The sequence below is a fragment of the Homarus americanus genome, unplaced genomic scaffold, assembly GCF_018991925.1.
Source record: "Homarus americanus isolate GMGI-L3 unplaced genomic scaffold, GMGI_Hamer_2.0 scaffold20930, whole genome shotgun sequence".
Classification (NCBI taxonomy): domain Eukaryota; kingdom Metazoa; phylum Arthropoda; class Malacostraca; order Decapoda; family Nephropidae; genus Homarus; species Homarus americanus.
Window position 1 is genome coordinate 6179205 of NW_024748502.1, and position 23672 is coordinate 6202876.

The 23672-nt window shown below is 40.8% G+C and overlaps 1 protein-coding gene across 1 annotated transcript in view; it reads left to right on the forward strand.

The window, feature by feature from the left end:
* The window catches only part of LOC121880309 (transcription factor p65-like), a gene marked incomplete in the record, with an annotated part of 127130 nt that overhangs the window by 85528 nt on the left and 17930 nt on the right, over window positions 1-23672 (forward strand). Inside the window, 2 exon segments of the mRNA XM_042387469.1 lie at window positions 3177-3420; window positions 10279-10422. Coding sequence (XP_042243403.1) covers window positions 3177-3420; window positions 10279-10422 — 388 coding nt within the window.

The window sequence follows — 23672 nt, forward strand, 5'->3', positions numbered from 1 at the left end:
CCATGTTCCGTCTTTTCTGACGAATCAAGTAGCTCACAAGTAACTTCTCATTCTTGAGAAGCACCTTGTTGTGGCAATACTTGATCACTGAAGCACCTGTAGACTTTGTGATGTTCATGTGTTCTTTTATCTTGGCTGCATCCTTCTTGATCATCCAGATCGTAGATTCGTTCACACCATGCTGGCGTGCCAAATCAGCCTGTCATGTTCCTTTCTCCATCTCTTGGATGATCTTGTACTTCACTTCGTAGCTTAAGGCACGTCATATCTTCTTTGGCTTAGGGCGGCTGGGTCCAGGTAATGCAAGGTTTTTCTGTGGTGGTGGTGGTCCGGTGGCAGCCATTCTTATGGAACAATGTATATCGATATACACGGTGTAACCGGGAGGGGTGTAACTGACGTGGGTAGGTGAACAGGCTTCATCGTTCCCACGGCAAGGCACGTCATATTACATTAAACCAATCACAGCTAGCGGGGAGGGAGGTAAGGATGTTTGGCCCAATCACAGTCCGATACGTCATATGACGTCACCGATAACGCAACAAAGACATACACTGCGCAACCTACTCGCGCCGCTTACCCAACATGGCGGATGGCGGGAGAGATGGCGGTAGGTTTGAATCCAAAAATGGCGCGGCGTGAGATGACCGCCAGCCGCTCTCCGCGTAAAAGAGTAGATGCACCGCGTAAAGTGAACATTCCGGTTCTGGCGGGGTACCGCGTAAATGTAGAAACGCGTAAAAAAAAAACCCGCGTAAAGCGGGGTAATACTGTACTGTAGATTGAATGGGAAAGGATGGGTAAAATAAGATCAGCTCACAGCTCTTGTATAGGGGTCTGCTGCCCTCCACCCTCCAATTGGTATGTGCATAAGCTACCTGAATATAGTTTTTGGTGGAAAATAGAATTTCAGGATTAGTCCTCACTTTTGATTGTCAGTTCATTTGTTCTGCAATAGTGGACTGTATTATAAGATTGTGATAATGCTGTTTGTGTCCGGCGTCCTTTTCAGCCCACCATTTGTGCTTAAGTGTTGTACAGGTGTACCCTGTTAACCGATGCATATTGGGACCGGGAAAAGTTGTTGGTTAGTGAATCAATGGTTATCTAAGCAATTATTCCCATAAGAACATAGCAAATTCGGGGGTTAGGGACTGGCTATCCCCCCAAAAACTCCCCATTTACCCTTGATATATCTTTGTCATGCACACTGTCAAGCAAGAAAATAAAGCAGACATATAAGGCAAGCATAATCTGCCTTAAATAAGCATAAATTGAGACGCTATTTTCCTGTGTGGAGGATGGTAGAGACGGTCAAGGGTGGCAAGTTCAAGTCTCTACCAATCTTTGTTGGGCCATCACCACTCTTATTTTACATGTACAGTCTCATTCAAGATTCTTCGAACACTGCTGGAGACAGCTGGCAACTCAAGGCCGCTTGTTTACTATAGTATGTAGTAAAAATTATGAATGAATGTAAAAGTGATCGGTGATTGGTTACTTAGTTCCCGTTGCTTAATTTAATGGTTGGGCTTTGTTGTTTCATATTAAATTACACTACGTACTATAGTAAACAAACGGCCTTGAGTTGCCAGCTGTCTCCAGCAGTGTTCGAAGAATCTTGGATGAGACTGTCCCTTATTATGCCTTATTACACCTTATCACATCACATCAAGCTGCCCAGCACAGGAGGCACTATCACTGGGGCGTTTAGGCATGATTGAGTAATACACTAAGTCGGAAATAACAAAAAAACATGAAGTCAGAGACACATAGTAAGTGTAAATAAAAGCAAAGATTGCGGGAATGACTTAGGGCAGTGCAGAAAGCCCTCACGTGGCAAGAATTCGCACTACTCCACTGCCCTCCAAATTCAAAACAGCTCTGCCTCTCCTCTCCCAATCGTCGGATCTACAGGGTATCTACGAAACTTGCGGCGTATTTCTCCTACATGTAATCGTCGGTTATGCGAAGCGGGTGTTAATGGGACACCTGTTTCAGGGTACACTTGTACACTCTTTCTGTTTGTGTCTCCTTAATGAGAGTATTTTTGTTGTTTATGTTACAGGTTTTTGTTAAAGATAACATTTTTTTCTTTCATAAAGGATTAGTTAGTATATCAAGTGAAAATAGTAGTTCATATGAGGTTGAAAAAGATGTTTGGGTGGTATTTTTATTTACAAGTAGTTCATTTACATTGTTGGGGCATTGACTTTAACTTAATATGTAATGAATAATATACAGGTATCCATCCCTATTCGAATATTCACTTATCCGAATGTAGCAGATTGAAAATTCAAATAGCATGAAGTCAACTGAGGTGGCCATTTTGCTCCCCCTTATGTGCAGGAGCATTCCATATGCTTGCTCAAGGCACATGATGTCATCCCCTCCATTCACTCTGTGTTCGGTGCAAGTGAAGTGCTCTCTCTGTAAACGTTTGTATTCATGCCATCCTTTCATGAATCTGTACTCAATGGCATCCAAGCATATTGGTGAAGCGTACAGCGAATGAGGGTGCGCCAAATCTGTAGACTTGCATCGTTTACCATCGTAAATAAAATGGTTAATTAATGCCTTCCTAAAGAAACCATCGACATGGGACCAGGTTTGTTCCACTCTACGAATTTTTTGCTATTTTTCCACCAAGTTTGATGAAAAACAATTGTGCCGTTTCGGCTGCCCAGAACAGACAGACAGACAGACAGCTAGTCCTATAGTATATTAGATTCCTCTGCTACCTTCACTTTGGCAAACCTGTGATTCTTGAAACCAAGCTTGAGATAATCAAACATCATGAATGGGGGAAAGCCCACCCAATATAAGACAATATACTGTACCAACTGTAGCTACTGTATAATGTATATGTATTTCATTTAGTTGACCATTTTTTTTTGTTAGGTGTAACACCTAAAATGATGTTTCTGTAATGTGTAAAGCATAAGAATAAACCAAAACAAAATGTAATAATTATTTTTTTATTTTTTGTTGGTCAGTCACTGAACCTTCATTTTTCCATTTATTATTTTATTTGCAATCCAAATAATCGATAACCAAATGGCTTTAAAGGCACTTAACCAATTTGGATAGCAAGGGATGCTGTATTATCTCTAGGATTTTATTGTGTCCTTTTTTTTTTGCTGATCATCATTTTTCTCTTGTGAATTCTTTTGCAGGTAGTGGGATACAAAGGTCCTGCAGTTGTGGTTGTGTCATGTGTAACTGTGAACCCACCATATCGTGCACATCCACACAATCTAGTGGGCAAGGAGGGGTGTAAAAAGGGTGTATGTACAATGACCATCAACCCTGATTCCATGCAATGTGTCTTTAGCAACTTGGGTATTCAGTGTGTCAAAAAGCGTGATGTGGAAGATGCCTTGAAGCTAAGAGAAGAAATCCGTGTTGATCCTTTTCAAAGTAAGTGACATATCCACAATATAATGTAAAATTTTTATCTCTACAGTGTTAGGATGCAACAATTTTAGTTCAAAAATTAGACATTATTAGTGTTATCTAGCTTATTACTTGTAAGATATAAAGACAGGAATACTGTATATATTTTTATTGTGTCCTGGGTAAGGTTAGGATTGATATGCAGCTATTAATGTAAATGATATTACATTACGTACTATACAATAGATTTATTGTGGAATAAATGACTATTTATTAATACAGTGATATCCTCGCTAGCCGGAACAATTGGGGCTAACCAGACGATTTAATCAAACTCGGAAAAATTCCTTATTCCCTGAATCTTTTCCGGTTACTGGGAAAAGTTTTCGAGTGTCAAACCTAGACATCTTGCACAGACAGACACTAGCCCGCTTCCCAAAAAAGTTTCTGGGTGCTGGGGATGTTTTCCTTGAGTTTATCCAAAAGTGGTTAAATAAATATATTTAAAAACTAAAACTCTATATGATATGGGTGTGAATGAAGCTGTGTATTATAGCAAAAATTGGTATTTTCCTTTCCCATGGAGCTGTGGGGGATTAGTGGGTCTCGTGTACCTGACCTGACCTGACCTGACCTGATGCAATGTCAGGTGGAGATAAGGTGGGGGATTAGTGGTCTCATATTATGACCTTCTGATGGAATGTCAGATCACCCTTTCTTAGGTGGGGGATTAGTGGGTCTCAGGACCTGAAGATGTCATGAATAAACACGAAAGCTAAAGTATTTTGAGGGAGATTGTGATTAGTATAAGTATAAATGAGCATTTTAAAATATGGAGTGGGAAAGCAGAAAGCTGTGTGTAATTAGAGAAATGGAATGGAAAGGGATGTTACCAAGCGCTCCTCAACTGCTGATATTTAACTCGCTAACACAGTCACACACGTGCAAATTTGTTGAACAACAAGACCCTCACTCCTCATGCTTGCTATCTTAATTCCCTTGTTGGGGGTGTGTGAGTGGTGTTGGTGTGTGTGTGTGTGCGGGTGGTGATGTTGGGGTGTGCGGGAGGTGATGTTGGGGTGTGCGGGAGGTGATGTTGGGGTATGTGGGTGGTGATGTTTGGGTGTGTGGGTGGCGATGTTGGGGTGTGCGGGTGGTTGTTGGATAGAGAGAGTGTATGGGTGAGTGGTTGTTGGAGAGTGTGTGTGTGTGTGTGGTTTTTGGAGAAAGTGTGTGTGTGTGTGTGTGTGGATGGTTGTTGGAGTTTCGCGAAACCCAACAAACTGGGCAATCGGCAGTCCATTGCAACTCTCCCTCTCCCCAGTCATTGCAACACTTGCACCACTGGATCAGGAAAAGGGAGAGCCAAGATGTGTGGTTGCAGCCAGTGCTCCTGCCTCACCACATAAATCAACTCATGTGCAGCCATCATCCAGCTCATCATACTCATCATCATCAAAACCCCTATACCCCAAAAGTCCTATGGCGACGGACGAGTGGCGACGGGGACAGGCAGAGATGACTGTCAGGGGTCTCTAGTCACATCTCTGCCCATGGGCGGCACAGATAAGATGGTCGTTTATGCACTGGGACCTAGGCAGCAGTGCAATCCGGTCCTGACTGTGCGACTGAGCAGCCCCTTCGAAGAGCCACTCTGTTCACCCCACATGGGGAGGGGCTACAAAAGGTGCCCTAAACATAGCCTGCCTAAAGAACCAACCTGACTGGGCAACTGTACCCAGTAATGTCATCCTTATGTGGTCGAAAACACAATTATAATCACAGACCAAAACAAAAACAAACTATTCAACCTCTTATGGTCGCTGCATGGAATGTCAGGACCCTTCTGGATACTGGCACAAATGCACTTCCTGAAAGAAGAACTGCCCTTGTGGCAAAAGAGCTGGCTAGGTATAGCATCAACATAGCAGCCATTAGTGAGTCCCGGCTCCCAGAAGAGGGTCGACTCTCAGAACAGGAGTATGGCAATACCTTCTTCTGGAAGGGTAAGCCTGCGATGGAGAGAGACTGCATTTATGGAGTTGGCTTTGCCATCCACCAACGCATCCTACACAGGCTAACTGAAATGCCTGTTGGGATCAATGAGCGCCTCATGACGCTCAGAATCCCACTGAATCACTCACGTCATGCCTTTTTTTCATCAGTGCATACGCCCCAACACTGGATGCAGAGGATGACATCAAGGAAGCCTTTTATGCCCACCTTGACAGAGGGCTAATCTCTATCCACAGAGAAGATAAGGTTGTACTCCTTGGTGACTTCAATGCCAGAGTTGGCAGAGATGCTGACATTTGGCAGGGAATCATAGGGAGAAATGAATTAGGCAAGTGTAATCCCAATGGCCTACTCCTCCTCAGCAAGTGTGCTGCACACAACCTCACTCTCACCAATGCCTGTTGTAATGAACCATCGAATCTTGTTTTGTTCCTTGGTATCCATTCTGCTATAATATGCAAAGTGAGGGCTGCCATGAGCTTGACAGAGTTCCGATGTTCTGTACGGACAAGCTCCTCTGGATTGTTCAATCCCATTTCTCCTAGTCTAGGTGGTAGTGCAAGGAGTGACGCTTCTGCTGGGGTTAAGTGAAGGTGTTTCACTAATTTTGGAATAAAATTGATGCTGATGGGTTCTTCCAGAGGGTAGAGGAGGGGTCCAATATCAGGGATAGTGTGCATCAGGTAATTCCAGCAATGCTCGACTCCATGGGTTTTTGCCGCAAAAGTCGCATGTGGCTCTGTTTTAGCAATATCAGACAGAGCTTGGATTTCCTTCACCCACTCAATAACCTTTACCGTTACGTACTCGGTCTTAGTCATTCGTGCCAATTACCGCACCTAGATGTTTTTGGCCGTCCTTTGTTATTTTTACCTCACTTCCGCCAAACACCTCCATTACCCGTTCATAGTGTTTTGGCTTCACAATGAGGAAGGACTTTATGGCATCTGGGTGGTACCGTATTTGTGGACCTCGTGATGTTACCACTCCACTTTTCCTGCTCCTCTTAGGTCATCAGCGTAAGCCACTTGCTTGACCTCGGTTGTTTCATATTTTATTGTAGGTTGGAGCACAGACAGGCCTAGTGTGTACATTGCCATGGCAACAGGGTCCCCTGTGTTGTTCCCTCAGTTGACTGTATGGTGGTATCTCCTCTTAGGGCCTTGATGCTTGTTATATAGAGCTTTGATGGATTCCTATAGGTGTTTTCAAAATACATTGCAAAGCTTGGACACGTGATCTTGATGTTGTGCAGTGTAGCCTTGCGGTTGATTATGTTGAATGCGTTGGAAGCGTCAACCAGGAGTGCTGCCTCACAATCACGCTGCTCAAATATTTTTCTCATGGTGTGAATGGCAGCTTCCCCTCCAGCCTGTTGGCCAGCACATACTTGCAAGTTCCCTGCAGTTGAACTGACACCTTCGTTTATCACCTCCGTTATGCATTTTCCAATTATCCGTCTCAGCACTTCCCCCACCTCTATATGCCTACATCCTGGATTTTTTTCCAGGGGAATGAGGCGGCAGGCCGTCAGAGCATGGAGGTGGTGGCAGCACGAGGTTGCTTGCTTTCTTGGAAGGGCGGCTGTTGCATTGCAGAGATCACTTGTTACGGCACCAAACTTGTTAGTGTTGAGGATGACTCTCCAACCATCTGCATCCAGGCCTGAAGGGCCTTCTCCTCCCTGTGTTTCCCTGCTTTTTTCCACACCATCCCTCCTGTTATTTTCTCGAACAGGACAGCATTTGGAGGGATGTAGGCACCCTGGAACCTGATGCCTTCCTCTTCACTTGCTGGGGGATGTTTTTCCTTCAGTTGTTTTAATGTCTCTCTGTTTATTGGCAGAACACCACCGGAAAATTCCTCTATGAGCGATCTTACCGCCAAGGAAACTTTTCCTTCTTGCATCTTGTTACCAAATTTTCTGGCAACATCCTCGGTGTTTTGCTTTCCGTCCCCTATGAATTTTAGACACTCCTGCAGTTTTCTTGCTTTGCATAGATCATCAAAGGCCCCTTTCTGCCACATTGTTAATCTCCTATTCATTGCTGCCACATTTTCTTTGCACTTAGACCTTGCGTGTCCTCTGACAGAATAGATGGTGTATTATGGTCAGTATTTGAAGAGCTAAAGAGGCCAGGGAGGTGTCATGAGAGTAATTGATTATGAGGCAAGTCATCTCTTGGATCATTTCTTTGGTGGCTGCACACTTGGGTGGTTCAAAGAAGTTAGCTGGTGACCACCTGACCACTCTGAGTGCACTTCTTTGACCCACTTCTCCGCATCATCCCTCGACATGCCTTTCCAATTTGTTGTCTGTATGTCATGCACCTCATGAATATTTTTTTCCGACAGAGTTGGTTCACTACTATCGTCTGACATGTCATCATCAGGTGATGGATCTCTGCCGTATGGATTTTTACAGCTGGTCCCTTTCCCACAACTCACACATTGTGTGTTACTTCTCACACATATACAGGTTGTGCATTTCTGATTCTGGTTTGAGCACTGACAAATACATTTCCCAGCCATGATGTCGACCTGGGAAGGAGAGAGCAGTGGGAAAGGCGGATGATTATGGTTTGGGAGGGGAGGGGCTGGAGGGTCAGTTTTGGTGTACTGGCCAACGGGGCCGGGCAGGGAAATGCCAGGTGGGGCAGACGAGGGCTGTGCACTTGGCGACTGTTATTACCCTTGACCGCTCGGGTTACACACCACGGCCTATGTGCCACTAATCAACACCAGCGCAACCTGCCATACAGTCCCTGGCTCTCCAATAACTATCACCAATATCCACTCACGAGGCCCACAGGTGGATGACACTGTGATCACTTCACGCACTACACATTCACAAGTAATAATTCCTGTAGTTCTGGCTGGTTGACCCTATTAAGACCCCGATTTTTTATGAAAAACCTGGAGCTATCACGACCCCCATCCTCCCTCCACAATACAACCACCATTACTGCTTCTTTTTTTTCGGATTTGGCGCTTGTATGCTTCAGTATGCAGTTGGGCTAATTCGAAAGTATTGGCACCTTGTCGTGTGGTGCTTCTCCAAGTGTTACGATGTGGATTATTTGACACGATTTGGTACTTTTCAGGTTTGCCTTAAGACTTTCCTTACACCTTTTCTATTGCCTGCCAGTATTACGTTTACTATTCGTTAGGTGACTTTAAAGTAGCTGCTTTGGCAGTCTACTGTAGTTCATGTGGGTAACATGGCCAGCCCAACAGTTGGTGTCAGCAAGAATACTGGCATTTGTTCTCTTGTCTTCCCAGCGAACTCGGATGATGGAACGTAGACTATGTTGGTGAAAGTTTTCAATTGCCTTGAGGTGCTTCCTGCATGTGACCCATGTCTCGCTGCCATATAGCAGGATGGGGAGGACCACTGCTCGATATACGTGTAACTTTGTAGATAGTTTCAGCTCCCTACAGCAGAAGGCCATGTTCGGAGTCTGCCAAAGGCTTGATGGATCAGATGTGCATCACACAGGAATTAAGACAACAAGCATCCAGTGAGGGTCTTGTTGTGTGACTGCATGGAGGTATATGCAGATGCATACATAATACTGTACACTACAATATTCCGTAAGTGCTGATAACTACACTACAATATTATTTATTAAATGATGACAAATACAGTGCATTATAGTACTGTACTAATTTACTAAGTGCTGAAGACATTGTGGTAAGCATGAATGGTGAAGGATCTAGGCTGATCAGCTGTTTGCCCTTTGTAAACAAACAACTCATGGTGTTGAATGTGAGATTCTTCTTTCAGGAAAGTTGATTATTTTATAATAATATTTTATCAACACCTGCACCAAATGAACCTAAATGATTTAGGAATTATGGTGAAATTACATAAAGACATGTTAATGGAATCTTGGGGCAAGGGAGCCACCCCCCCCCTCCCCCTGCATTACCCCTCTCCCCACCCCTCTGCCTGCTGCTCCCATATCACTCTCATCTCCAACACACAATATACCCCTACTTTCTAATTTTTATCTTTATAGTACTGTACAGTATAGAGTTTTCTCTTTTTCCAGAAGACAAATTCTGTGGTTTCTTACATATAACAATTTACAGTACAGTACGTAAGAATCATCTTGGTGGAAACAGTTGTCAACAACCATACCTAAGTCTTATTTTCAACCCAGAGAGTTTTAATGACCTTGTTATGCTCTTAATAACCTTAGTTGTTGAAGTGCATTAATAACATTGTAACAACAACAACAACAACTCATTTTCTTTAAACAGTCCCAGATAAGCAGTGTTACCCCTACTCCTTTTACCCCATCGATTCACTTTTATCAGACTTTCGTATCTTTCGGACTGGGGTCTGTCCAATTAGTCCAATTTATTGAGGTTCTACTGTATTGTTGTTTTTGCTCTTAATATTAGTGTTGTTATTATTATTAGAAGTAACTGAGAAATAGTAATAATATTATATGGTAGTAGAATTGTCAGTGTACATTATCATAGTGTAAGTAACAGTGTGTAATAGGTAATACATTTATAGTAATTGGCTATAGGGTTAGTAACAGTAGTAGTCTACATTACTGCACAATGATGAATCAAATGTTCAAACACTTCATATGTTACTGCTGGCACACTGTTTCTACCCAGTTCAAAAATGCCTAAGGAGAAGTCCTGCTTTTTCCTAACTTTTTTTTTACATGAAATAGGAAACTTGCTCCTATTTTAATTCTTTTAAGTAAGTCTACTTTAGATAAAACTCGGTTATTCAGAGGCTGTGTTCACACTGGCTTTGTCCATTAAAGCCCATAGATCAATAAATAGGAGGATACTGTACTTATAATATTTGTGTACAACTAATATAAGTGTGTTTTGTTGCAGCTGGATTTTCCTACAGGACTCAACCACAAAATATAGACCTGAATGCATTACGACTATGTTTTCAAGTATTTCTTGAAGGACCAGAAAAGGGAAAATTTACTTTTCCATTGAAGCCAGTAGTTTCAGAACCAATATATGATAAAAGTAAGTACACTTCAAATTTATTTTGAATATATATTAAGCAATAGGTTGACTTGACCTACTGTGTACCCTTCTCTTTCTTACTTCCCATTTACATAGTACATATTACCTATATTCACACTGTATACTCTTCTCAGTCTGATATGATGAGAGTCCCAGTAAGAAACTGGCCACAACCTGAAAAAGTTTATACATTTATGTATAAACATAAAATATATCTGTTGGTGAAAATACAGAAAAGTCTCGCAATATTATGTACTTTTTGTGATAAATTTGCTGCAATAACTACTGTATACAATATCTGAATTTTCACCATAATTCATTTGGTGTGATTACATAGCTGTGTGATTACTGTACATTGAGGTCTCATTTTGTGTGAGTATATCATACTGGTACACGTCTGTGCATTGAAAATCCACGCAAACGATGCCCTTTAATAGTGTTAAAATTTGCTTTACTGTATTGTACGAGACTTGCTAGAGCTTTAATCTGGAATGACTCTAGGTAACCAACTTAATCCCTACGCCCCGATTGACGTTCTGGAATGTCCATCTAGGGCTCCCCGGTTGATGTTCAAGGAACGTGCGCCTTTCTGCGCCATTGTTTGAATGCCCAGCGCGGGTTATTAGGTTCCAGCATGACTATTTGGTGGTCACACCACACACAGGGTAGCGTGGGTAGGCTCAGTGCGGTTAGTACGCATTAGCCTGTTGCCATGAAGAATCGTCCCTTAACCTGGCAACAGACTGCGTGTGTGTTGCTGAGCACTTTTTATGAAAAATAATGCAAATAAAGTAAATTCAAAATTAATTATTTATAGGAAATAAGTATTTTGATCAGTAAATATATGCATTACTGGCCAACCAGGAACCAAAGGGAAGCAGAAAATGGCCTCTAAGTTCGTACATGACCACGAGCGCTCGCTTTCAAAACAACTCTGTCCTCTTATCTCCCTCGTCACTGCGGCCCAAGGGAAGTTTCTAGAGGGTTTCTTTTTTATTGTTTTATCATTTAAAAAGGTTAAAAATAATTTTTGGAAAAATTGATTTTTCTCGATTTACCCCGCGTGGGAGGTTACGTCCAGTGGCATCCTAACCCGGGGCGTAGGGGTTAATCATTAAAAAAAAAAAAAGTCCTAAACTGCTTCTACATTATTAAATAGATATTTTAAGAATGCTCAGGAAGTTAATTATAAGATACTCCACTGTCTCCACGGAATAGTGGAGGTGTGGGAAGCTCTGGGAGATGGTGGTGGTCTGAGGCAGGGGGTGAGGGCTAGTTGGATTCAGAGATTTAAAACTTAACTGCAGACACTTGTAAAGCAACTTCAACTTCATCACCAATCTCCAGAGTGGCAGGGTCATCGTCACTGGATTCTCCTTGAATTGTTGAGGCATAAAATAGGTGGTGATGAGAGCTTGGCAGCAATGTTTACTTAATTCCTGGTAATGATGCCTGTAGGGTTCCACCAAACTGTTTAATTGTGCACTGAATTCGTCATTGTGTTGCAGGCTGGACTCATCACCTATTAAAGCATCCTTGATTTCTTCAGCATTGATGAGAACTTGCGTCACCTGCTACTGAGTCATGCCTCCCTCAGTCTTATCTGGTACCGCCACACCACCAACACTGATTTAGCTTGTTGTTTTATTTTGAAGTAAAAATATATAACGTATATTTGTTCTATTATTTAATACTGTATGTTATATTATGTATGATGAAACATACACCATAATAGGCTGATCATATGAGTATATAATAAAAAAAAAAAAAAAAGGTTAATGAGGCAACAACTGACCCCCCTCTCAACATTTTAGACAGAGTGTCATCTCCTGTTGATACCAGAGTCCATAAAACAGTTCTAATAAGATGGAAACCCCATTTTTACCCAAAGAATCCTGATTAGTTTACAGTATCTGAAAGTTTACTACAATAAATATATTTAAAAACCAAAAAATCTATATGATATAGGTGTGCAAGGCACTTACACTTGGTTTCAAGGGAGAACGGACAAGCGACCCTTGTGTGGGGGGGGGGGGTGACCACTTTAACCCTCCCTCACCCCATCACACACTGCTTCTCCCACTGTCTCGTCCACTGTCCAGCTTCTATCTATAGCCTCAGAAATTGTTTAAGTAAATAAGAACAAAATTAAGAGTTATTGTATGAAAAATCATCTAAAGAAATAAAAAGAAAAGTAGAGAGAAAGAAATAGAGTAATTACATGATACAGGGATTTGTTGTTTATTGATCGAGTGAACAGAAAGGAGAGATAATATCTTAAACAAGGGATAAAGAGGAAAAATATCTGGAGATGGCACATAATTGTGTTGCGGAGTTGCTGACTGGCTGACTCGCCACCTAGTACCACTCAGATTGGGTGAGGTTGAGCTGTGGGATATGTTACTGTTCAACTTGTAATTTCAGGTAGATATATGTAATTTTCTTAATTTTCTTGTACTCTGTTACATGCACAGACATTCATTCATACAGAATGTGCAAAATAACAAAACAATTATCTTAAGGTCGAAAACATAAAGGGAATATAGTAAACAGTTCTTACCTGGTCTGCAATTAGCCAACAAGAGAGGAGGGAGAGGGAGGAGCAATTACTTTAGTGCACAATATCACAATAGTACTGAGTACTCCATAAAAATGCCAAAGTCACAACAATAACAGCGATGCACAGCAATAGGAATGATGCACAGCAATCAATAATATATAGAGCAATATAGTAAAGCACAGATCACAATGTTCAAAAGCAGGGTAAATACTAGTGTAGTAATGGCCTGGGTTGGTAGGTGGTGCACCCCTGCAATACGTGGTTTCCATATAATAAACCTAGGTATGTACCCCCTCTGGTTACCAAAAAATTTATTTATGTTTTTTGCTGGAAAAGCTGGATAGGGATTTCTAAAATTCAGGTAGGCTGATTCATTGGAAGTATCTTAATAGCGTCTCCCTTTCCAAGTGCATTAGTGTTGGCCTTGAAAATCCAATGTTGCCACAATTTTTAAGTGGGGCAGAAGACATACAAAGCTTCATAACAGCTTATCATCCACAGGCTAATGGCCTCTTTGAAAGAACCAATCGAAAAATCCTAGAGATTCTTCGTCCAATAGTGAGTCAAGTGCACCATGCATGGGAGGATTGGTTGCCTCAGGTCGCAGCTCCTATTAATGGGTCGATCAATAGCTTCATGGGCAAATCATCCTACTACAGTAGGTTCTCAAATTTTGCAAGTTTTTAATTTGACATTTTTTATTTGGACACACCAAAAAAAATTTCAAATTTCGACAGCGGAAACTCGAATTTCGACGGGTTTGAGCGCCCACCAACGTTCATACGTGCACAATCGTGTAAACAGTGTCATTTCTCTTATGTACAAAAGATTCATTATTGTTTATTACTGAGTCTTTTTGATTGAATTAATGTTTATGTGTGCAAAATGAACATTACAATTCATTAATAATACGTAGATTATTAAAACACACAAGGAGATGAGACGGCACTGTTTTTGTTAATGTTTACAAAACCAGTGACTGATTGGTTCTGCATATAAAACTGAAGAAATAAGACCCTGGTTGTATCTGTAGTAAAATTAGTGTAAAAAAGTTAATATGGTTGTTTTAAGTAACGTTATTTAATGTTCATAAACGGAACAATAAAAGTAGCTAACCATTAATGGTAAAGATATAAAGTGAGATCGCGTATGTAAGTGTGCACATTTGAAAACACATCGTCATTACTCTACATAAGAATATGAAAGCCACACTTATTTACTGTTCTATAATATGGTGCGAGAGCCTGAAAGAAAATCCAAGCTTTCACCCAAGTTTGATGGACCATTCCGCATTGTCGCCAAAGAAGCGGGTAACAAATTTAAACTTTTAAAAAAAATTCACAAACTTCAAATGTTGTACATGCAGAATGACTAAAAAGGGGCCACACAGATTTATTCCCTAAGAATGTTAACGATGTCACAGACACATCTGCCCAGACCGCAAACACATCAAGTACCTGTACACCCAGTGTACCCAACACTTATCGTTTAAAACTACGTTCTTTGAAACAATACAGTGGTCCCTCGGTTAACGAAATTTTGGTTAACGAATTACCTTCCATAAGAATCTTCACTTCGGTTTACGAAAAAATTTCGGTTAACGAATTCCTTACGAATTTTTCCCAACATGTTTTCGTCTGCTTTTGGCTGCTCACCAGCTGTAGTATTAGTCCGCCAATACAGTAATCGGTTTTAGGGCTTAAATTCGTTACCATTTGAGTAAATATCAAGAAGGTTGTACTGTTCAATAATTTTCCAAGTCTTATAATATAATTTTTAGTCATTTTAACAATTATTTAACATAATTGAAGCACAAGGAACTAGTTTTTAGCGCGCCAAACAGCCACTTGACTCACCCAGAATGGCGTCAGTTTGTGTCCCTGCTCAGAGGAGGAAGCATCGTGCTTGAGACTCTCTTGAACATAAACTATTTTTACGTTTTTCCAGTGCAATTATTGGTCATTCTGAAGTTTATTTTACATATTGACAATATATAATGCAGTGTAGTGTTGATTTAAAGAAAATAATCTTGAATTACACCAAGTGAACTAAAATTTTATGGGTGAAATGGTGACATGAAGCATGGGGTGACTTCTCTTCCACCCCAATGCCTTCTCTTCTCCCTTCTCCACCCCCATTCTAATTCCCATCATCATCATCATCAATCAGGAGCCTTCTACATGCACACTACTGCATTTATTTTTAGTTTGTATGTAATTTTCGGTGAGCTGGAACCAATTACCCAAAATCCCATTGAAACAATGGTTTCGGTTTACGAAATTTTCGGTTAACGAACGACCTTCTGGAACAAATTGTGTTTGTTAACCGAGGGACCACTGTACTAAGAAGATTCCACCTCTTCTAGAATGGCTTGGATCATTGTATTACTACTCCTACTCCTTTGTGGCATCACTGTGTCGATGTACGCATCCACGGAAGTCCTGAAACCAGGTGCCTTAGCCGCACTTTTGGGATGTGACCATAAAGTATGAGCTGCACGCACTACAAAATATTACTGCGCCATATGGAGACTATCGATGCTCAGCTCCAGACAGCTATGAGCATCCTTGAAAATCTACGGCAAAATCCTAACATTTCTACTATGATATCAAAAACTGTAAATCTTCAGCTAATTTGTCTCAAGACCCTTCATAAGAATATTGTCACAGCTGGACAAACTATACCATCATCTCAAGATGATCTTGCAAAGAAGGTGCGTTCTTAACCGCGAAGAAAGCGAAGATTTTTTAATTTTGTAGGTCTCATTCAAAGCACCCTGTTTGGCACAGCGAATGCCGAGGACGTAGATAAATTGGGAGACTGTACGAATATTGTTAACCCTTAAGTCCCGGGTTAGGGTGCTGCTGCCAGTACCCCCTCCTCCCCCTCGCAGGGTTAAATCAAGAAAAAAAAAAAAAAAAAATGGCGGGAAAATAGGCGGACGCTTCTGGAACATCACCCGCCTAAGGGTTAATCAGGCCATAGTTAAATTTTTTTTTTTTTTTTTTACGGGAATTAGCCCACCTGGGCAACAGGTCAAACGACCCACAACGGAGCTTGGGGCGGCAAAAAAAATAAGAACAGAAAGAAATTGAAAATAGAGAAGAAAAAGGTTATAGTGTGTTAATCTACACAACGGAGATGCCGGAAAACCAGCCTTTTAAAGTAAGACAGATTGTATAAGTATGGAAACACAGAAGAAGGCAGAGTATTCCACAATTTGGCTGTGTGAGGAAAGAAGGAGGTACTATAACGGGTTATTCTCGTGTGACCGACATCCACAGAGAAACGGTGGGCACAGCGGGCAAGACGTGCTACGAACCCACGGCCTTGCCGGTGGTACATAGGATGCCAAATCCACCAAATATTGCCTGTTAAAGTACCTGTAAAAGAGAGAGAGTGAAGCAACATTGCGGCAAAGAGAAAGTGAAGAGAGATTGTCGACTAAAGGAGGAGAGTTAATAAGACGAAATGCCTTTGATTTCACCCTATCTAACAGTTGGACAGAAGAAGAGCCACCCCAGATATGAGAGCAGTACTCCAAGGACGAATGAATCCCTTATATACTTGGAGCAACTGCTCAGGAGTGAAGTAGCTACGGCATCTGTATAGCATTCCCAACTTTCGGGAGGCAGCCTTAGCTATATTAAGCATGTGTGATTTCCAGGACATATTGGAGGAAATGGTGAGGCTTAGCATATTTATTTGAGAATTTGGCAGAATTATAACGTCCTGAAATGCAATTGGGGGAGATCATCTAAATTAGAAAGTGTAATTGGTAAATACCGAGTTTTATTACTATTGAATTTAACCAAGTTTGTACCTCCTCATTCAGATATGCTATACAGATCTGTATTGATAGAAGTAATGATATCAGCTCGAGAAACAGATCTAGTTTGAGATTTAGGAGGAAGGGGAAAATGTGAATAAGAGTGAAGAGTAGAATCATCAGTGTAAGAATGGATAGAATTAGTTGTAGTGTGAAGTAAATCATTGATAAAAAGAAGGAAGAGAGTAGGTGAACGAACAGAACCCTGTGGGACACCACTATTGGTAGAGAAAGAGCGAGAGGTCGATCCCTCGACAACAACTGCCATGGATCGGTTCTCAAGGAAGCTAGAGATTAGAAAACAAAGTGGGGGAGAGAAACCAAAAGAGAGAAGTTTAGAAAGCAAAGACTTGTGCCATACCGTGTCAAATGCTTTGGAGATGTCGAGGGCCACGATTAAAGTTTCCCCATAATCCTGAAGAGAGGATGACCAAAGATGGTTCAGTAGGAGAGCAGATCACCAGTAGATCTCGCCTGGCGAAAGCTATACTGGTGATCCTACAAAAGAGAATGGCGTTCAAGGTGACGGAGAAAATGGGAGTTTTATATAGTTTCGAAAATCTTAGAGAGGGATGAAGTTAGGGCAATGGGGCGATAGTTAGAGGGAATAGAGTGGTCACCCTTTTTGGGATGGGCTGAACCAAGGCATGCTTCCAAGAAGAAGGAAAAGTTTGAGTTTTGAGACAGAGGCAAAAGAGGCGAGCAACCACGGACCAGAGCTTCAGCACACTCCCTCAGAATACGAGGGGGGTATTCCGTCTGGTCCATGCGCCTTACTTGCACCCAACCTGGATAACACACCGGCAACCCTGCAAGTGGAGATTATAGGAAAGTGCATAGGTTCAGTAGGAGGAGCAGGGATAGGAGGGGTAGAATCGTCTAAGGTGGAATTAGAGGAGAATAAGGTGCCAAAGAGATTGGCTTTGTCAGAGGGAGAGTTGGCTATAGAGTTTTCAGGTCGGAAGAGAGGAGGAAAAGGAGTGCAGAAGTTGTTACAGATGTTTTTGGTTAAGGACGAGAAGGACTTACTAGAGGAAGAATTAGTCAGGATAGCGGCCCTTTTGATTTAAAAAATTCCGTTTGGCCCTATGAAGAATAGCCTTGCAACGATTCCTAGAAGTAATGAAAGAGGTGTGGGTAAAAGGAGAAGGAGATAGTTTCATTGCTTGATATGCCCTATCTCTCACCCTGCATGCAAGAGAGCAGGAGTGATCAATCCATGATTGTAATGTGAAAATTTTAGTAGAAGTTGGGATAAATGCACTCATCCTGCCCTGTATAACCCCAGCAATGCTATCAGCACATACCGAGGCGTCTCGAGTGGAAAAGCAACATTCATCCCAAGGAAACTCGGTGAAGAATTCTCGCAAGGATTGCCAGCTTGCCCTCCGATAGTGCCATAGTTGACGTTTAGAGGGGGGTGGAGGAGGTGGTCGTGCCCAGTTTGATTTAATAGAAATAAGAGTGTGATCTGAAGACCCTATGGGGACAGAAATTGAGTTTGAATAGTGTGAGGGGTTAAGAGGTAAAATAAAGATCAAGAATGTTAGCAAGTTGATCGTGTCGATCAGGAACGCGTGTAGGGTGTTTAATTATTTGTTCCAAATCATTAAGTAGGGAAAAAGAGTGCCTCAGCTCCACCTGGTTCGTCCCTTGCAGAGCCAAGCCACTCTCTATGATGTACATCGAAATCCCCTAGGTAGAGGATCTCCGTGTTCGGGTGTGTGGATGGCCACTATTCATGGCAAGAAGTGAGATAGTCAAAGATTTCGAAATAGTTGGTAGAGTTGGGAGAACAGTATAGGAAACAAAGAAAAATAGTCACAGTTGGTAGAGTTATTTTGAGCCAGATGACATCGTAAAGGGAAGATTCAAGATCTGTGAGTCGAGCTATGGGTGTACGTGTGTTGCAGTAAGCGCACACACCTCCCTTAGACTTGAAAAGATTTGGGTGAAACTGCTTTGGACAGTTGAAGTTCGGAAAGTAGTAAGAGGTCGGGGGACGAGCTTAATAGATGGTGCTCCACAGAAGGAAAATTGGATCTCAGGCCGCGAATAATGGAAAAATGAAGTGTGAAAAAAGCTGATCCTCCAGCAACCACAATGGCATCAGTTGAGGCCCCAGTAACTTGATGATGATGAGGTCGGCCCTGGGATCCACAACCTTCTTGACCTGTGGGACCCATCCGAGAAGGCCCTGCTTCAATATTAATATCAACTGACATAGGAGAATAAAATAGAATGAATAAAACAGATCAAGAATGAATACGGTTATATTTATTGTGTTGTCGATAGTAAGAGAGACAATTGAGACCCTGCAATTTTGAGTTAATGAGGCAGAAAGTCAGATCAACAACCTGGGACTTGGTCACAATTTTTGTATTGCCAAATGGCAGCAGGGTCTACCATGAGAATACATAATGCTTCCAATATCGTGCTATAACGCAAAGATTTCATGCGATTAATTCTTTGAAGAAAAGGTTAACACGATTGATTCCGAATCTAATCATTTGTCTAAAATCATTTTTGGTTTAATGAATTAAGTGCCTACACTGGACTGGCTTAATTCATATTCCGAGGATTTGCATGCTGCTGAAACTTCAGCTCAAGCTCTATTTATTGATAAAAACAAACTAATTCATAGTGTAGTGGATGCAGGGTTAGGACGGGTGGATGCATAGCTTGTGCCTGTGAAGATTTTTCTTGAAGCTTTACAAATAGCCAAGATGAGTTACTATTTACCTCCTTATTTCACAGAACATGAGGTCGAATACTATTACCCTCTGTTAGAGTCAACTCTCATGCACAATACTATCCTCATCCACACACCTATGCTAGGGCAATGCAAATTTAATGCATGGCATTTAGAACCCTTCCACTTGTATTCTAATGAAACACTGTTTACTCTGGACAGGCCAACCGAACTTTTGCTCATAGATGAAGATTACTCTGTTAGCAGTGGATGATCCTAGGGTTTTATCACAGTGTAAATCGTCATACAGTGAGTTCTGCTATAACGCGTGTTTTGATAACGCGAATTTGCTCTAACGCGATTTATGAATTAGGAACGATATTTGTATAACGCGAACGCTTGTTTGCTATAACGCGATTTTTGCTTACTATTTCTCCAATTTTGTGGTATTAACTGTGAATATGGTAAAGAAGAATATCTCCAAGAAGCGTTCTGGTGATAGAATTCCCGGTGATGATCGTAAAAGAAAGGATATAACACTTGAAGAGAAGCTCGATTTTATCAACCTCAAAATCACCCTTCTCCCCCATCAAGTTACATTCATATTTTTTCAAGGTAAAGTGTTACATTTACTGTATGATTTCATTATTAGATATGAATGTAACATTTATTTAGACTGTGCTATCCTTTGTGTTAGGCTAACTACTAAATATTTTCGATTTCGAGTAATCTGCACCTAACCCTATTTTCTCCATAAGCCCTGTTATTTCTATTACGCGATTTTCTATAACACGATATTTTACAAGAACACAATTATCGCGTTATAGCAGAACTACCTGTACCTACATTTACACGTACGTCCAGCTTATCTATTCGCATTTATTCCTGCTGCAGAAGGAATTTGTGAATTGGCATTCATACAAACTAACGTTCGCACATCGCTCAAGCGGTGCAACTATACACCAATTTCTAAGAAAGCTGTGTTTCATGCACATCTACATAATGTGCAGTATTTTTTCTTCCCTGAAGAAACTAACGTCATATTACTGTGCCAGGATGGTGGTAAACATTTAATTGTAAAAGGCTATTATAAGGCTCCAGACCACTGCAAAATAACCTGTCGTGCATTGAAAACCTTGCCTTCCCATCAGCACTTTGCTTTGAATTTAAATCTAACTTTTGATTTGATTTCTATGTATCCAGCTCCTAATATGACTGTCAGTGAACTCAATATTGTATCAGATAAATTAAAGTTTATTCCTTATCTGAAAGGGTCACATTTTTCAAATATAGAGGATAACCTGCCTTTCTATTTTTCACGGGGATTTGCTTTACCCAGTTTAACCGTCCCTACTATTGTGTTAATATTGGCAGTAATATTTCTGTTTTTTTATTATAAGTCGGTATCTTTTAAGTTTGCCATTTTACATAATATTCCCTCCTGTAAGGCACTTCAGACTAGAGCTCCAGTAACTGCAGAACCCCAGATTGCACTTTCTCCAGTTTAGTGTCTACACACATATGCATGTATAGGGTTTTTCTGCGAGACTAGCTAATTCCTCGTAGAAGCTCGGAAAGTGGTGACCGAGCGATGTAATAGCCCGTCTTAAGAGACAGTAGTTCTTATATTAAATATTGGTTATTACATTGTTATATAGTTCTATCACCCACAGTAATTTTCCATGAGCTATGAGGATCATGTGCCACACTTGTGATCTACTCTCAAGTCGTGTCTCTTAGATCTGAGCTCAGCTAATTAGTAGCTGGCTCTCTCAGTTTATACTCAACCCTCACGAGTTAAGGACGTTTGACCTAAGAGTTTATCTTAAGTTAAGCTTCGTCCTTAACCCACACTCACAGTTTGCAGTGTAATTACGGTGATCCTTATTGACTGTTCTTAGTACAGGGTATATATTTTTTCTAAATAAATGGTGAAAGGACCATTGTGAGTTTGAAAACTTAACCCCAAAACATTTATTAATATAACTGATCATTTGCCTTATTTTAGTGATTCTACAGAAGTCTATAGGTAACTGACCTTACATTTATAGCAGGATTATCTTAGTGTTAAGGTGCAAGCACTGCTTGCTTCCTCTTGCTTTCAGCTACCACCACTTGCTAGCCCTCGTTGGCAAACAGGGAAGCAACTTGCATAAGTCTTCCCCTGCCAGTACACAGCCTCTTCACCACGAAGACTACTGTTGTGCCTCATCGTGGCAATGCAAAGTAACTGGTGCCTTATAGGGCCAAGCTAGACCAGCAGGGGATCTCTGAGTAGCAGTGGGTCCCAGAGGGATGGCGCATAGGCCCACTGGCATGTGCACTGCTGCCTGTGGATTAACCTTGGTAGGTATTAGGGCACGGGAGTAAACCCCGAATGAAAAATCTGTGGTGGAGCCCAACATCAGGCAGACATGCTTACAGAGCTCCAGCAAGACCCAAACGGCAGTATAGGCAGAAGAGCTGACCAACATGGGAACCCAACGACTACATTGGTGGAAGAAGGCAATGCATGATGGACGGGCTACTAATGTGAAACCCAACAAACTGGGCTATCGGCAGTCCATTGCAACTTTCCCTCTCCCCAGTCGTTGCAACACTTGCACCAATGGATCAGGAAAAGGGAGAGCCAAGATGTGTGGTTGCAGCCTGTGCTCCTGCCTCACCACATTCAGCTCACTTACAGCCTTCATCCAGCTCATCATACTCATCATCATCATCAAAACCCAAAAGTCCTATAGCGACAGGCGAGTGGTGACAGGGACAGGCAGAGATAACTGATGGGAGTCTCTAATAACAACTCTGCTCATGGGCGGCTCAGATAAGATGGTTATTTATGCACTGGGATCTAGACAGCAGTTCAATCCGGTCCTGTCTATGTGACTGAACAGCCCCTTTGAGGAGCCACTCTGCTCACACCACATGGGGAGGGGGCTAGAAAAGGTGCCCTAAACATAGCCTGCCTAAAGAACCAATCTGACTGGGCAACAGCACCCAGTAAGGTCATCCTTATGCAGTCGAAAACACAATTATAATCACAGATCAAAACAAAAACAAACTATGCAACCTCTTATGGTCGCTGCATGGAATGATCAGGACCCTTCTGGATACTGGCACAAATGCACGTCCTGAAAGAAGAACTACCCTTGTGGCAAAAGAGCTGGCCACTTGCACAGTTTTTATCTCCTCTTTATTCTTCAAAATCGTACATATAGTCGATTTAGCCATCCCATATTCATCACTAAGTTTCACAATGCTTCTTCCATTCTCACGTTTCTTTATGATTTCTTTCTTAGTTTCAAGGGTTATTAGCTTTCTCACTCGCTTTGGACGATTCATTGATCCAATTGTACACTTGTATAACACGAATTTCCACATCAAAAGACAAAATTTCAACAAGTTCAGTGGTGCACTGGCTACACAATGAGTCAAAGATGGCGCCTGACGCTCTTGTTGTGAGCCGTGGTAAACAATATTCATGCGCCAGACGAAATAGTCCCGTATTCATCCGCGTTCGTTGTAGGAGTGGCGTTTGTTATAGCATTCTCAATTTTATAGGTAAATCTGTTTGTTATAAGAATATTCATAGTAGAATCCGTTCGTTATAGCATATATATATATATATATATATATATATATATATATATATATAATATATATATATATATATATATATATATATATATATATATATATATATATATATATATATATGTATGTATGTATGTATGTATGTATGTATGTATGTATGTATGTATGTATGTATGTATGTATGTATGTATGTATGTATGTATGTATGTATGTATGTATGTATGTATGTATGTATATGTATGTATGTATGTATGTATGTATGTATGTATGTATGTATATGTATGTATATATATATATATATATATATATATATATATATATATATATATATATATATATATATATATATATATATATATATATATATATATATATATATATATATATATATATATATATATATATATATATATATATATATATATATATATATATATATATATATATATATATATATATATATATATATATATATATATATATATATATACATACATACATATATATATATATATATATATATATATATATATATATATATATATATATATACATACAGTTATTACCCCACTGCTGTA